General features: G+C 35.7%; 1 protein-coding gene across 1 annotated transcript; it reads left to right on the forward strand.

The window, feature by feature from the left end:
- Nucleotides 1-2,859: 2,859 nt before the first annotated feature.
- Nucleotides 2,860-15,802, forward strand: LOC307158671 (beta-1,4 N-acetylgalactosaminyltransferase 1-like). Its single transcript, XM_079871447.1, has 12 exons — nucleotides 2,860-3,266; nucleotides 3,563-3,694; nucleotides 4,176-4,208; nucleotides 4,298-4,444; nucleotides 4,872-4,978; nucleotides 5,233-5,270; nucleotides 9,098-9,278; nucleotides 9,533-9,619; nucleotides 9,778-9,959; nucleotides 14,120-14,263; nucleotides 14,443-14,671; nucleotides 15,336-15,802. The coding sequence occupies exons 1-12, from the start codon at nucleotides 3,256-3,258 to the stop codon at nucleotides 15,515-15,517; spliced, it is 1,473 nt and encodes a 490-aa protein (XP_079727573.1). The 5' UTR covers nucleotides 2,860-3,255; the 3' UTR covers nucleotides 15,518-15,802.
- The last annotated feature ends 1,778 nt before the right edge of the window (nucleotides 15,803-17,580 follow it).

Here is a 17,580-nt window from a genome sequence, read left to right on the forward strand (position 1 = left end):
TCATTGCTAGTTGTGCCTTTGGTGAAAGGTCTGAGAATAAAGGGATACCTTTAAATCAACAAAGCTATTTTTCAAAGAAACATACATTCTGGGGATGGGGATGATCACTTTTGGTTAGGGTTTAGTTTGTTCAATTTAGATGGTATAAAAGACATGAACATATATGAAACTAATTTGCCAATATGACACTGCCTGCACTGGAAATTCATAACAAAAAAGTAACACCACCTTTATACTTTACTTTGCTTCTTGCAAAGGACTTCCAGTTGGCTACCAGATAAAACCTGAGCAGGATAAATAGTTAATTTATCATTTATTAACAAATTAAGAAAAGCTGAATCATTTATTCAAGAATAATTTGAAATGTATTATATTTTAAAGGATGTTATGACATGAGGAGAGACATGTCTTGGTGAAGCTATATTGTGTGGTATATTGTAGTGATGTGACGTTCGGCACCGAGGCTTCGAAGCTTGTATCGAAAAAACAAAACATCACACACTGAAGCAGTGTATCGGAGCTTGATTCGTTCAAGCTCAATTCGTATCGTGGTTCGCCATAACCACGTGATCTGTGACGTCCAAAGCTTCGTTTCCACACACAGTCACATGACTGCTTCGGATTCAGATTCAAAAATAGCGTGAACCCCTTGAGCAGGTTTCGAGTGTCATACCCTTCGGTAGTAGTAAAAAAAAGAAAAAAAGAAATAGACTTAGCCCTCACACTGTTGAACAAGTCCTGTTCCTTAATAAAAAACATTAATTTATTAAATTACCCACAAAATAAAATGTCAGCTCCCCAGTTCACAAGCACTTCACCATTCCACAACAATTTTTTTTTAATTTTGATTATATAACCTATGCCTACATGAGCCTTGCCTATGAACTCGTAGGATTAGGACTGAGGCTAAAGTTTATGTGAATAAGGCTGCATTTGTAGATCAAAGCAGATTCATAAGAATTGTTTCTGTACAAGTGAATTAGTCCCATTTATTTTATTTATTTTTCATAAATTAATTAATACAGTTGTTTGTTCATACATTGTATAAGAACTACATCAACACTAACACTTGAATTATGAGGATTAATTCTTGTGGTTTACAGAGCAGAAACTGATTTATTAAATAAATAATACAAATAAAATAAAAAGATGTCGTTAGTGTGCAACGAGTTGAAAAGCTTCGAGTAATGAACCATTTTACAATACAGTCGAGGGGGAAAGCCCCAGTGATTCACAAAGCTTCATTTCACTTTCAACTAAAAATCATTCTCACTACAGTCAGGTTTTGAAAGACTGATGACTACTACTGAATATTGGTGTGTATCACATTCACTCAGGTATCATAATCAAAATACCAACAGTTACATGAAACAATCAATCCTAGACAGGGCAAACATGAGGGCTAAAATACACAGACTAATTACAAGACAAGGAACATCTGTGAACAATGATCAGATGATAACCAATGACAAGACACATGGCAGGATCACATGACAAACAGGGAATCACATGACAAACAGGGAATCACATGACAAGACAGAGAAACATGACAATAGGCTTGTTTGAGATGAGCAAAATCTGCGCAGAACCGATCACCGGTGATCAGCGCGAGATGCATGCCGGTTAGAAATGTGTCCGAGTGCGGTCCGCCTTGCTCTGATGTCATGCTGACGTATGTCAAAAATCTCTCGCGAGCGCAAGGCGGACGTGTCGGATTCTGTTGCTCAGTTCTGTGGCACAGTTGCTCTCCACCGACTGCGCTGATCAAAAGCACGATGGGAAACGACTTTCTTGACGACACAGCTTAATGCTCATTGGTTTAAACAACCGTGATGTATTAGCCTCGGAAAACCCAGACAACTTCCGGCAAATTTAGATTTGCTCTGCAAGTAGTCTGGCAAAGAGCTCATTCAAGCCCATTTCTAATCCGTCGAAATCGCGGCAATCAGAAACGTTGGAGTGGGCTGTACACAATGACGATCGCTTTGATTGGTTTTAGGTCTATCCAATTGCGCCCAGAGGCATTTGAGCGACGTCCGTTCAACTTTTAAATGCATTATTATTTTCAAATTGAAAACACATGAGGACAGCCTCCATGAAAGACCCACTGGCAGATGAACGTGCTACTACATTTCTCTCCGAAACGGTAGGAAATTAAATTAGATTTAATAGAGGATTTTAACTGTGACAAGATGATTGACGGGGCAGTTTACGTGACAGGATGCACGCGACAGATCTGTCCGATAAAGATGACGAAGTAGTATGTCCCAAAGCTTGCCTACTTTTTTGCTACACACTCAAAAATAAATACCTCTTCTTCACGAAAAGAGTACATACTTTTATGGCGTAGTGTTAGGCGAATTGGGATGCAGCATATGGCTTTACACGATGACGATCGCTCTGATTGGTTTTAGGTCTATCCAATGCCCTAGAGGCATTTGAGCGACGTCCGTTGGTGACGCCCCCTTTGGAAATGAGTTATTAGCTATTTTTTACAGTCTTTGGTTATTAGTGAAGCTTTGCCAGACCATAACTCAGTTAATACTGAGAATGGTCTGGTTTTAACCAGGCTAGTAATGTATTGTTCTCTTTTAAAATGTTTGATTTTAAAACTCTGATATCATGTTTTATGTGTATACATTATGTGTGAATATTCCCAAACTATCTGACAGTGCGAATGCGATCTCTATGGGTTATGCAATGTAATTTTTATTTAAAAAAAAAATATATATATATATGTCTGTATTAAAGAAAAAATTATTGGTAAACATGTATTTGGAATGGAATTAAATAAGTACTTTGGGTGTCTTGTTCATTATATTTATTTTCATACAAAAGCAACAGAACTTAGGCTAAATTACATCCAGTTTATTAGCAACACTGTGCATGAGCGTGAATCCCGCGATATCCATCTTTGATCTCGCAGGTGTCAGATCCACTGCGAGATGAGAGAACTGTCCGGCTTGCCTGCACTTTTTTCACTCCTCCTCTCACTGCAGCCGCCTACTCTCGCATACATTTCAGGTGAGGCAAGGCGCATCTCAAACAAGCCTTATGACAAGAACAAGAAACAAAACCCAAAACGTGACACAACACAACCCCTCCTCCTAACACTGACCTTATAAACTCAGCCAACTGGAAGAACGTATGCAAGTTTGTAGCAACAGTTTCTGTTGTAAGAAATGGAAGATACTAATGTAAATGCCAAGTGAATAAATTAAAAGAAAAAAAAGAAAAAGAGCAACTAAACATCAAATGACAGAACGGTATGTTTCTCTTATTATTTCTCTTTATAATTATTTTATACCTGTCTGAAGCTAAATATGTTAATTTTTGTGTAAGAACACAATAAATATAATAATGATGTAAAATATTCTACATTCCAGCAAAACAGATTTGATTGCACTGTATTTGTACTTTTAAATAAAATTACAGAAACCTAAGCCAAATTAAGCTGTTGAATAATGTGAACATACGAACATAACATCTTTGATTTAACTTCATGACGCTGATTTATGTTTTGAATAGTTGATGTATTTAACTACTGTATTTGTCCTTACAGATCTTCTTCTATAATGAACTGCTGCCGCCACCCCATGATTAAATATTTCTTGCTTCTGCTTGGCAGTGCACTGGGCATTGGTTTTATCCAAATGGGGGCCTTGAATATCATGAAAAGTGTAATAGCAAATGGGTACAAGTATAACCTTTCACCCACCCTTATGAAAAGTTGTAATTACCTTTTTTATTTTTTATTGTGGAAAAGAAACAATAAAACGCAAATTTTGAAGCAGTTATGTTCATCTTTGAAAATGTACATTTTTAATAAGTAACTAGATAAGACAGCTTGGGGTGTGGGTGTGTGCTGTGTATATTGTAGAAAAACAACAACAAAGTATCATCAAGTAATGCTTACCACAGGCTTTATTTTACTCATAACTTGAAACACCCTATTATAAACCCCCATAGGAAAATCTTGTAGGAACCAGCGGCGAATTAGACGTCCAGGTTCTAACGTCATACCTGCACCACTCTATTAATAAAGAGACCAGGCTGGATTTGCAGTACACTCATTGTATTACAACCATAAGCATTATGCTGCATTTTTCCCTTTATTTGTTATATACACTAAATAAAAACAGTTTTAATGGGTGCCTTTGTTGTTTGCTCAACAGTTTCAGCCCTTACCCTGATTTCATCAAACCAAAGTAAGTGATACATTTGTACAGCAGAACAAATGTATGGTTTTAAAAGGGGCTCATATGTTTTCAATGAACTTTTAATATATCCCAATTAGTTACCCCAATATTGGACCGTTTCTCAGTACAAATCGCTCATCGTGTTCCAGTAAAGGAGCTGCACTCACAAGACAACATGTACCAAAACAAACGCTGAATGACACTCTGAAACGCAGAGCGGAGGAGTACAGGCAACACCAACTCAGGTTCATAAGGCTTTCTAATTTATTTATTTAAGCAGGAGTGTTGCATCTTGTCAAATAAAGGACTTGTTTGTTCACTGCATTCTTGTGTCATACTTTCTTTAGTCTGTCCTACATGCAATAAATATTCATCACTGGTTTAGGACTGACTTAACCCGCATTATCTGTAAGAGTATAATATATAATATAGTAAGAGTGCCAGAAACACAAGGGATAGTTCACCCAAAAATGAAAATTCTGTAATTTACTCAAGTTGTTCTAAACCTGTATGAATTTCTTTCTTCTGCTGAACACAAAAGAGGATATTTTTATGACAGAATTTTCTTTTTTGGCTGAAATATCACTTTAAGTCGGTCCTCAACCAGAGATACTATTTGTTTGTGATAACTACATGCATTTTTAACCTTTTTTCTTCATTTGTCTTTTTCAGAATGGGGACAAACTTGAACAGCCTTATTATTGCACCAGCCAACTCTCCTCTCCAATTTCCAATCACAGGTTTCACAATACCTCCATTTACAAAATCTGTAATACCAGGTAAGTTTATGGCAGCTGAAATCTGTTTAGGAATGTTGCTCAAAACAGCAACCTCTGCCCTATTTGTTGCTTTTCACAATTACTTGCTCCTGTGTGTATTACTAAATAAAAAATAATTTTATAGCATTATAAAACCTGATTTTTTATTTTGTGATTTTTGTTAATAATAATTTATATTATAAATGTATTTAATAAAAATATAATAATTTATTATAAGTAATTTATAATATTTTTAAATACCAAACATTTTTAAGGTCTTGCTCTTCAAGCACAAAAGAGGCAAGTCTACAAGGTTGGTTTCAACAATAACAAAAAAACCTTTGTCCTTCTAATCTTTTTTTAATCTAGGTGTTGGGTAAAAAATGTGACATTTTTCATACTTCATTTACTTTCAAATACTGTGAATTTGAATGCATGCTTTACAACCTGACTTACAACCTGAAGTCTGAAACCTGAAATTCTGCTTGTCTTTCGAATAGTTATAAGGGTTTGGTCTGCACTTTTAGAAAAAAAAAGGTTTGATGGAGCTCTATAATGGGGTGGTGAATGGGGTAGGCTGGCTGCGTGAACGTATTTGTCATTGCCTTTTGAGTGCAAACTTCCGTATCCCGTAAAACAGGTTGGATCACTTCTGGTTCTGTAGCCTCATGGATAAAACTTTCCATATATTTCATCCTAAAAGTGTGCATTATGCACATAAGCTAGATTTTGCTAGTTTATATGCATAAGGGCATCTGCATATCATTTTCATGCATATTCCCATCCACGTGATACCATGTTAAACGGTACAGGACATTAGAAAAATATATAATAAGGTTGTGCCGAAACTACATTGCTAAAAATCATTCAGTAGCCTATGGCCTTGTTTTAGAATAAATAAATCAAAATTGTATAAAATACATTTCAGAGAAGGGTTAGGTTATTCTCAATCTTTTCCATGGGCCAAATAGTATTTTTAATAGCTTTAAGCAAATCAAATTTATGCAATTTTGCCTATAAGGTATAAACATATGTTTTAGGATGTTTATATGTTTTTAATGGAACCAGATAGGCCTTATTTTTGCAGTGTAAAAATTGTCTGAGACAACGCGTCACTGACAAAACATATTAAAAATAAAACATGCATAACTTACCATTTCCAGTTCTATCCATCAAATACAATGGTATTTATATAATTTTGGGAAGACCACAAAAATTGAAAACCAACACCTGAGGAATTGGAAAGATCCGATTGAATATCTGTCGAATATTTGAATTGAATCTTTCAACTGAATTTTCCTTACTGAATCTTTTTAACTGTTTATTTTGCCTTGTGTTTAACATTTCGGTAACACTTTACAATAAGGTTCATTAGTTAACTACATTAGTTAATATTAACTAATAATGAACTGCACTTATACAGCATTTGTTCATCTTTGTTAATGTTAATTTCAACATTTACTAATCCTTTATTAAAATCTTGTTAACATTAGTTAATGCACTGTGAACTAACATGAACAAACAATGAACAGCTTTATTTTTATTAACTAACATTAACAAAGATTAACAAAAACAGTAGTAAATGTATTGCGCATTGTTAGTTCATGTTAGTTAATACATTTACTAATGTTTAATAAAGGAACCTTATTGTAAAGTGTTACCAACATTTCTTTATTGCAATAGGATAGGATAATATGGAGTAGACAGGAAGTGAGGCGAGAGAGAGATGGGGTCGGGATTGGGAACTATCAACACTATCACTAACATTCATATTTAAATTGAATAATGGTTAAATAGTTGCATAATACTTTCATGTTTAACCAGTTATTTAAATTTTGATAGTTATTCATATTTATGTTAGTGAATGTTAGTGTTACTGAATGTTAATGATGTAACCCCTTTGAATTGTACATTCATATTTGTACCGTTCGGTATTTATGGAATGGACCACCGGAGGAAAATAGGGGAGGGTCATGTCTTTTTATTCTTTGTTGAGGGGAGGGTCATCCAACTTTTTTAGTCTAGGGGGAGGGTCACCCAACTTTTGTATTAATGAAAACAGCCAAATTTCAAAGTGGCTTGTTTGGTGCATATTTTTCCATGTAACGTTAGCTCTCTCAGTATATCGTTACAGCCCTAGTAAGATGAGAGAGCAGAGGTAAAGACGTTTGTCATGCTTGTAAAAGAAAAACAATGGCTATCTTAACATCTTTGCCAAGCACAAACCAGTAGGCTAATCAATAAATTATCGGGGAGGGTCATGCCTTTTTTCACAATCATTTTGGAGGGTCATAGAAAAATGTATTGCTGGCGAAGGGAGGGTCAAGTCTATTTTGACTAAAGATCTCAAAACTCATCCGGTAGCCCCTTAAATAAAAAAACGAACAGTCCCTAATATAAAAATGAGAGGCATATATAATCTAAATGTGTATATCAGATGTAAAAGTTTAAATCGTTCTGTTTAGGCTACTTCGCACATTTCAGTAAAAGAGTGCATGTTGTCCGTACGGCGCGCACATATTTAGCCTACGGCATAGTTTATTTTTTATAAATGCCGATATGTGCATAGAAAATTGCGTCAATCAATATAAATCAATGTTTATACATCAGGCCCCTGGTCTTTTGTATGTGCTTTGTTAAATATAGAGCCGTTTTACTCAAGATACCTTCAAAGGAGTGAGCAAAGATGAGCATAACCAATGTCCTGATACATACGCAGATTGATATCTAAAAAAAAAAATATATTTTTTTTATTTTTTTTATTTTCACTGTAGCGGGGACAACAGAATAAGTATTCAGTGTATTTTACCCAACAGAGGTTAAATAAAGAGGATTTAAAAGTAGAAGTTTGGGCCAAATTAAATTCAAGCAATTAACAGCCTGTAATTTTATTACAAAGACTGAACAATTTTTCACAATTTACATGAATACACAATTGCATGGTTTCCCCTCAACACCATGAATCAACAACAACAACAAATGGTTCATATTGAGTCCAAAGTTGAATGTGAAGTCCAGGAATAAAATAAAATAATAAAATAAAATAAAATAAAACAAAGTCTCAATAGTCCTTCTGGATCCATTGTGTGTGTGTATAATGCTCAAATGTCCATGTGTGTAGGCTAAAGGCCTTTTTGTGTTTTCTACCCGGGTGTGTGTGTGTGCTTAGCTTTCAGTTCGGATCCGTGTTGAATCACGATGATTCTTTTGAATCGTAGATCAGGGTCTGGCTCGCCGTTCAAAGTTGGATCACTCAAACAGAATCAGCATTAAAAAACAACAACAATCAGAGTTCTCGTAAAAGAAAGCCCAGTAATCAAAAGCATTGACCGTTTTTTCCCCTCAGTAACAGGATGGCAAACTCGTGCGTGCGTTCACCTGGCGTATTCGTCTGACTTTCTATATAAAGCGACTCACTCAACATACCACAGAGTTAACTGCCCTCTAGGGGTTAATCATAGTACTGCACCAAAGATACAGGAGTTTCTTTGTGCTATACAAATCTAAAGTAGTAACAAATAAATTTACTTTAGGACTAAAAATAAAGAAAAAATATGAATGTACAATTCAAAGGGGTTACATCACTAACATTCATATTTAAATTGAATAATGGTTAAATGGTTGCATAATACTTTCATGTTTAACTGGTTATTAAATTTTGTCTTGTGGTAGTTTACAAGTTGTTTAATTACGTTTTTTGATGCATTTTAGCCTTTATTGCAATAGGATAGGATAATATGGAGTAGACAGGAAGTGAGGTGAGAGAGAGATGGGGTTATGTTGCAATCGCGCTACATGTTGAAGTACTGCCCACAACACTATCCAACTAATTCATGAAATTTAATCAAAAATAAAAAAAAGTTATTAAAACAATTTTTATTTTTTATTAAAACTAAATCCATAAAATGATCCTATGATGTGAACCCTTAAAACGTTCTATATATGAAGTGCCTGACCAGAACCCTTTGAGGTTCTAAATAGAAGTTTGAACCTTTTTTTTCCTAAGAGTGTGGATTCAACTTTAACTGGCTTGGTGTGTGAGCAAGGCGTTGATTGCAATTGACTAAATAATCCTTTATGAAAATTGATTTCTCATGCGGGAACACACTCCATTTGCATTAAACACAATGATGTCTCCAGGTGTCTTTGAGTGTGAAGAGTGGAGTGCTCTCAGTAGACGATGTTCTGGATGGAGAGCAGGTGGATGGACAGGGTCAGAGTGAACTGAACATCTCATCTAGCAGCCTCACACAACTCAATGATCTGCTGTCCAGAGTGACCTACACCAGCACTATCTACCGTGTCAGAACATCAGACCTGGGTAAGTACAGGAGAGACACTCATGTAAAGTGTTCAATTTAAGAAATGCATAAAGCGTTAAGAAATACATAATTTTACAGAATAAAATGAATTGCGAATGTTGTTTTACGGTGACTTTAGTTCTTAAGTTTAATATATGGTGGCGGCCCATTATAAGCAATTTTTCGGCATGGTTATATCTTTACTATTTGTTCAGAGAGTCTTCACTATTTTCAAGATTAGTCATTTATTTGACAAACCACATTTTCTCTTTAGTTCATTTCTCTTTTGAGGACCATAAGGCCATGTTTCCCATCATGATTAGGAGACCATCAGTTCCTGTTCTTTATGACCCAGGAAACGGTAAGTCCACAACATACAAAGTGAAACACACTACAAAACAGCATGCTACCATGGCATCAGATGTGCTGGTTGTAACAAATGTATACATAAATGTCTATAAAGTTGCCAATAAACCAATGAAATGTCAAACCTACTTCTCACTCTCTCTTACAATTCAGATATTAACTCACAGGTAACCATAATAACAAAAACCTTTCTGAGGTATAAGGAGCTGAACGTCCTCATCCAGAGTATCCGGAAGTTTTACCCAAATATCAAGATCATTGTTGCGGATGACAGCCTGAAGCCTGAACCTGTGTCTGGAAACAACATTGAGCACTACATCATGCCTCCTGCACAGGTACACACAGTTTTCTGTGTGATATCCCACTTGTACCATGATCACTTGCCAGCAAGTTAAAGCTGTCATTGATGTTTTCAGTGCAAAATTTGACTGGAAGGATAAAAATGATGGTTATCTTCATAACTTACGGCTTGTTAGATCTTCTGAACACTTTAGAGTTGGCATGAAATGGAAGTTGTGATGGTCTTTTCTTACCTATTGTGACGTGATGTCCAAGTGAAATGGCTTCTTGAACAAAAAAAAAAAAGGAAAATTGTAGGGCGGGACTTGATTTTGTCCATCTGGAAATGATTGGAATGCTGCAAGTGGGAGGGGAAGTTATTTTGACTAAAGATTATGAAGGCACATGCATTTTACCCTTGGTAAAATAGAGACCTAAATAGAGACTACAGATTACCTGAGTGCAGTGAAAGACTGTAAATTAAGAAGAATAATGACGAGGTACAGACTGAGCAATCACTCTCTGATTATAGAGATGGGCAGACACAGACAGAACTGGCTTCCCAGAGAGAGACGCATCTGCCCGTACTGTAACCAGGGAGAAGTGGAGACAGAGCAACAATTCCTCACCAGCTGTCCCAATTATGAGGACAGTAGAGGGACATTTTATACAAAATTTGAAATACTTTGCCCTAACTTCACAAAATTAAACAATAAAACACAACTTCAACATTTATTAGGTGAAAAAAGAGACTACATCCTACTAGCAGCAAGATATATTGATGTCTGTCACAAAAAGAGGGAGGAGTCGACTAATCAGTAATGCGCTCACACACACTCACTCATCACTGATAAAAAATATTTTGTGGTGAAGTAAATACTACAGAAAAAAATGTAATTTATATGAAAAAATTAGCTCAGGCAAGAATAAAATAAATTCTATATTAGGACTCAATTCAAGCGTGTAGAAATGAAAGTGTAAATATCAACATTATAAAATTAAGTAAAATTACTCAACTTTTCTGATACTTTTCTGTTCCCATCATGCACTGGGCCTTGAATAATTAATGAGGTTGATTTTTCACTGTTTTCCAGCTGTATTTACACTGTTTTATAATTGCTTTTATTTTTAAGATTGGTGACTTGGCATTTTTTTTGACATTTTGAGTTCATTTTCTACTCAAAATGACACATTCAAACACAAAAACGATCCATCAAATGTTGCCGTCATTGTGTATTATCTACCAAGTATTAAGGTCTCTGCGTTCACTTGATGCGTAACTTCTGATATGTAGATATGGTGTCACAAAATATCTATTGTATTAATTGCTTACAGTATCTCACAAAAGAGAGTACACCCCTCACATTTCAGCAAACTTTTAGTATATCTTCTCAAGGGACAATACTATAGAAATTAAACTTGTATAGCAGTATATATTTACTGTCCTCTGAAAATAACTCAACATACAGCCATTATTGTCATAGCTGGCAACAAATAATTGTCATGCCAATAAAGCACATTTGAATGAGAGAGAGAGAGAGAGAGAGAGAGAGAGAGAGAGAGAGAGAGAGAGAGAGAGAGAGAGAGAGAGTGAGAGAGAGAGTGAGAGTGAGAGTGTCTGTGCAGCATCTAACTACTTAAAGGTGCTGTACAGTATGTAACTTTTTCACTCTACTAATAATAGCTAACACTAATACTAGCATAAAAGATACCATTATCTGTTTGCATATTGAGGAAACATGCTGTCACATACTCGTTTCACTGAAAAACACTTCTACAGCCAGTTATTTTACTTTGAAATGTGCATTTCCAGGCTGGAATGTTTGTTATTGTTTTGGTCTGTGATACTGCACGTTGCTAATTTTCTTTGTCCGTTACGCTCGTTTCTGTTGCGTGTGCTCAAACTGGCAAACCGTGCGAGCGCCGTTCAGTCTGAGGAGCAGGTGGCGGGAGAAACGACAATCTCCGATATTTTGAATTCGACTGCAGTACCTATTTCGGCCACTAGTTGTCATTCTTACATACTGCACCTTTAAGGCCTGTTTACACTAAGGACGATAACTATTATGATAACGATAAAGAAATTGTTCCAAAAATTGCTCTACATATAAAAGAATAGCAGAGTTCACACCACAGCTGTAACAATAGCGGCACAGAGGAACAATATACTTGGAATCCCTTTTTTGGAACCATTTTTCCAGCCGATAAACAACATTTATAGCCATTCATAATCCATCCTGCTTTAAAGAGCTTGAGCATTTAAAGTGGCTGACGACAAATCTTTACAGCGCGCTCTTATAAACAGAACAATATCATCCGCTGGTGTGGACACCAATATAGTTATAGTTCAGTCAGGACCACTTTGAGAATGAAATTTATTGATAATCTTTGGATTTGGTGAGAGGCTTATGCTCTAAGGTGCTCGAGCTGCCATACTAGACAGCTTGAGATACAACCTTGAGACACAAATCCCCCAAGCCTTTTAATAACCAAATGTTTCTTAGCATATGTTTACATGAAGGAGATACAATGATTACGTACATAGAGTTTCTATACAGAATCCACTGCTCTATTATGAACATGCTAGAAGGTGAAGGGGTGGAGGTGGGTGTAAATGTCTGTGCGACAGACTGCGGAGCATTCGTTGAATGAGCTTAAATACTATAGTTGATTAGAGTAGGTGGAGTAACAAAACAGCTGAGAGTCAGCTGATATCATTTAGCGATCAGTGGTCTGCCTGAACTACGCTTGAATTCCATTCAATCACTCAAGCTCTATTTATATTCATATTTATCATCATTCTTGGGGTGAACGGTCCTGGTGTGAAGCTGTGAGTTTAAATTCTTCAAAAACAGAGAGGTTACCTCTTTGCCGAGAAATATAATTTAGTGAAGCTATTTTATTTGTAAAAAGTCGCAGGGCAGCAAGGACAAAAAGTTTCTGTGCTCCTGAATGTGTGTACAGAGCGCAATCTCTAATCTCTGTGTGTGTGCTTCAATGAAGGCAGCACATTAATATAGAACGGCGAATTAACTGACTGGAACTATAGGGGAGAGCGGGGCACAAAGTAACGCTTTTTGACTTTCTCAGTTTGTGTAAATCTACTTATGGTTCAGAGTATTTATTTTTTCCCACATTAATTTCCCACATGTCTAGTACAATTATGTGTTTTTGTTTTATTAATACAGTATATACTTTTTTCTTGATGTACCCCGAAAGAATGGAAGTGAAATGTGACAACATGCCCCATAGGTGGGGTACATTGTAACATGTGTGGGGCACATTGTAACATGACATATGGCAGCTTAAAATGTTATCTGATCTAATCAAAAAAATATACAAAACAAACTAAAATATTTTCTAAATAAAATACAATTAAAAAACTTTTTCATATAAAATAATGGCAATTTTTAATAATTAAATATAAACTCATTTTTGAGTTTTGTCTACGAACACATGAAAACACAGCTATACAACATAATTCAAAACAAATAAATAATTAGTCATTTCTGAACATAGACTCTCAGTCTTTATTCACCTTTTTCTCACGTTTTCTCAATAAAATTAATAAAAGTATAGAATATAATAGCATATTTCTAATAGGGGCACATTGTAACGCAGTGTTACAACATGCCCCCGCCTGTACAACTGGGATTTAAACCCTGCTAGTGTCTTCTGTTTGTTAGCGAAGCATTAAAGAGCTATCTCAGCTGTTAAATAACATACTGGAGATTAAAATAATATCAGATTTGTCTTATTTTAAATAAACACAAAAAATAGAGATGAAAAATTAACTTAAGCAAGAAATTTACTTTTGCTATGGTTTAATAAATGTCTATGGATATCTTCCAAAAAAAAATTAATATAGTGTTGATATGGCAACTAGTAAATACACAAAGTAACGTCATCCAAGCATGTGCGGAAGTATTTAAAACAAGCGTGTTACAACTAGCCCCGCGTTAGGTTGTGCCCCGCGCTCCCCTACTTATACATTACACGATTTGAGAGAGCACCTTCCAGCCAAATCAGAATCGAGTATTCGGACCAAACACACAAATCAAAATATTTTGGATTTGCATTTACAAAAAGCTCGATTAAACCAATCTTCTACATTTACAGTGGTTTATTGGTATTTTCTGCCCTGCTGTTAGCTGATATGTGACTATTGATTACTATTCACAGCCTCACTGTTTCTGCTGCTGCTGATTTTTTTCAGGGCTGGTTTGCAGGCAGGAATCTGGCTTTATCACAAGTCACCACCAAATACTTCCTGTGGGTTGATGATGACTTTGTATTTTTGAGTAAGTCGCGGATTGAGAGCTTTGTAGAGATTATGGAGGCGGTTCCAGAACTGGACATTGTAAGCATTTTTTTTTTTTTTTCTGTTGTGAGGAAAGGCATTCAAAGGACATTGCACTGACTGTGTCAATAGTTTTGCTTACTGATATACACGTCTTAAAAATGCAGTTTGTTAATTAAACTTTTACTGATTTAAGTGATTAAGAATCCATTCTGATTTTGACCCTTTTTTCTGTCTAGCTTGGTGGTGAGGTATCAGGTGATCAATTTTATTTCAGTTTTGAGTATGATGAGGGAGATGAAATGGAGGGCGGCTGCCTAACCCGTTTAAAAGGAGGATTTCATCAGCCACTTCCACACTTTGAAGGTTGCATTCTAGTAGATGGAGTTGTAAATTATTTTTTGGGTCGGACGGATGCCGTGAGAAAGGTTGGCTTTGACCCGTTCCTGAAAAGAATAGGTCACTCTGGTAAGTTTTCCCCAAATTTTGTCAGTTATTGTAAACTCATTTGAGAGTGTGTTTCTTTCTGGTTACATCCAGTGTGTATCTGTCTTTTAAGGCTGAGCATTGTTTTTTGGAAACTATAGCATTATTGAAATTATTTTATTTCATGCCGGTCTATTACTGTAATAGTCTAGTGAAATCACATTTGTTTATATAGCCAAGCGCTTTATACAATACAAAAGCTTTCAAAGCAGCTTCATGTTAATAAAAAGAAAAATAATAGTATTAATGTAAAATGCATCAAATATGAAATGTCTTAAATTTCAGCTGTAAAGAAGCTCTACAGAAGGCAGTAGTGTTGTAGTGCAACATAGTGTTGTAGTGCCTTTATTTAGCTTAATTCAGTTTGAATGTTGTTCTCATCCGACCGTGTCAGTGCTGATAAATCGATGATATTAACTTCTAATATACTGTAATGTTTCATATGAACTAGTTCTATATGAGAAATATTCCTCAAAATCATTATCATAAACAATACAATTTATATATAATTAGTTCCTAGATCAATATTTTCACATAAAACACCTGAAAAATTCATGAACTTCATGTAACATGGTATTTTCGTTCCTGTCCATCATTTTGCGCCATTATTGACATGTTCCTCCTCTGCATTCTTGCCTTTCCTCAGAGTTCTTCATGGATGGACTTGGCCAGCTGTTGGTTGCCTCCTGTAAATGCCTCTCCATTGGCCACCAGAAACATCGGTCTCGGGGGAAATATTCTTACTTCAGGTCTCAGAAGAAAGCTGACGCGAGGAGAAAAGTGACTCATCATTTCTTTAAGAACTATCTGAATTACATAAAGTTCTGAAAGGATTTTGTCCTTCTCTCCCTTTATAAGGCTTTTGTCTCTTCTTTTGGGGTTAGGTTATTTAACAATAGACTTTGTATTTGTGAGTTTGAGTTTTAGATTTAGTTTTGCTTGCCAAATAGCGCATATGCTTGATAAAGCCATAGCCATTCTCTGCTTTGGCTTAATGTTTAATTTTGACAACAATTTTTCATGTACCTTTTTTGCAAATTTGTTTTGTTCAATATTTTTTGCCCATTTGTGCTACACACAGGTGCATAATAATAATAAAATAAGGAGATATTTTATCTGTCTCATAATGATTAAGATAATGCTGCTTTATGAAAACCACAGAAAAATGATTGAGACGATTGTTTGGGCATAAGTTGCATCCTGAGGTCTACAGCGTCTCTCTGGCAGCAAGGGGTTGAAATTGTCAGGATTGTTCAGTTTGTTTGAGTTTTTAGTTTGGTTTTGTTTTGTTTCTGTTTGAGGTAATTAACTAGACACAGGTGTAACACATGGGGGCAAATCAAACACTATACCCTGCATCTCAATGTCCATACTATACATCCTAAACAGTATGTGAGATTAAAATAAGTGTGTCCCAAAGCATAATATGTTGAAAAGAGTATGCCAGAAGTCCCCGGATGGTCTCCTATTTCCGGTGGATTTTTGAAGTGTGGATCCGTGCTCACTATAACAGCTAATATTGTCCACAACCCACTGCACTTTGGAGGAGGAACTATAAACACGAGTAAACAGTGTTAAAAAAATAAAAAACATGGCGGATATGTGCGACCGACAGTGAGAGGTTTAGATAAAGGTTTGAGTAATCAAAGTTTAACCTGATAAAAAAAAAAAAAAAAAATTAATAATATCCATCTGCAAGAACAATGTGGACTTTTATAAAGATCCGTTTGGCCATTAACTTTTAAATGCATCATTATGCATTAATATGAGGAGAGTCTCCGCGTGAAAGACCTGTGACTGACCACCAAAGTGCTTCTGAATTTCTCTCCGATTCGGTAGGAAATTAAATGAAATTTTTAACTGTGACAAGATGATTGACAGGCCAGTTTACTGTGACAGGATGCGACAGAGAGCAACCGTTAAAGAAGCAATTGTATGACGTGATAGTATGTCCCAAAGCTTGTCTACTTTTAGCTACACACTCAAAAGAATCTACTTTTTAGTAGTAGGCGAAATGAGACGCAGCATACGGTAACCAATGAACAAAGACTAAGGAAGTTGAACTCGGAACAGTGCAAAACTAACAAGATAACTCAAACCCAGAACAGACATTACACATTGTATCTGTATTGTTAAATAATAGAGCGATAAATTGAATAAATAATACATGAGATTCTGCTAATGTATCTGTATAAGATGCCAGCGACTGAGCACTATCAGCACTCCTCACTCTGCTACACTTCAGTATATATTTTATAAATTATATATATATACACACATACTGTATCAGTAAAATTTTATGTCACGTTCAATGTTATGTTGCAGCTATAAAAATGTGATACATGGACAGTAGCAAATACTATATATGCAGGGGATGGATTATGACTTGCAAAGGTCCTGGGGCCAATTATCTCCACCTCTTCAGTTCTTTTCCTTTAGCTGCACATTCACGGTAAGAGAAAGTGGAAGTTATGATGATCGTTAATATTCAAACCATTCTCACTCCACGTCAAATGCCTGTGCTACCCCTGTACAGGTAGGTAAAGAAAGCACCTGTACACAATGTAGCCAGGGTTTACAGAATCAATGAAAAAATATATACATTTTCTGATATTCTTCTCTCTTTAAGTCTAATATTGGTTACTAGAATGTTAAAGGGCACCTATTATGCCCCTTTTTACAAAATGTAATATTGGTCTTGGGTGTCCCCAGAATGTATTTGTTAAGTTTTAGCACAAAATACCCCACAGTTAATTTATAATAACCATTTGAAAATGTCATTTTTGGGGCCTGTTTTAAAAAGAGCTGTTTTGGTGTGTACCACCTTAAATGTAAATGAGCTGCATATCCCCGCCCTGCTGGACCCAGATGATGAAGAGACTCCGGCAGAA

Source organism: Squalius cephalus, assembly GCF_949319135.1.
Source record: "Squalius cephalus genome assembly, chromosome: 1".
Taxonomy (NCBI): domain Eukaryota; kingdom Metazoa; phylum Chordata; class Actinopteri; order Cypriniformes; family Leuciscidae; genus Squalius; species Squalius cephalus.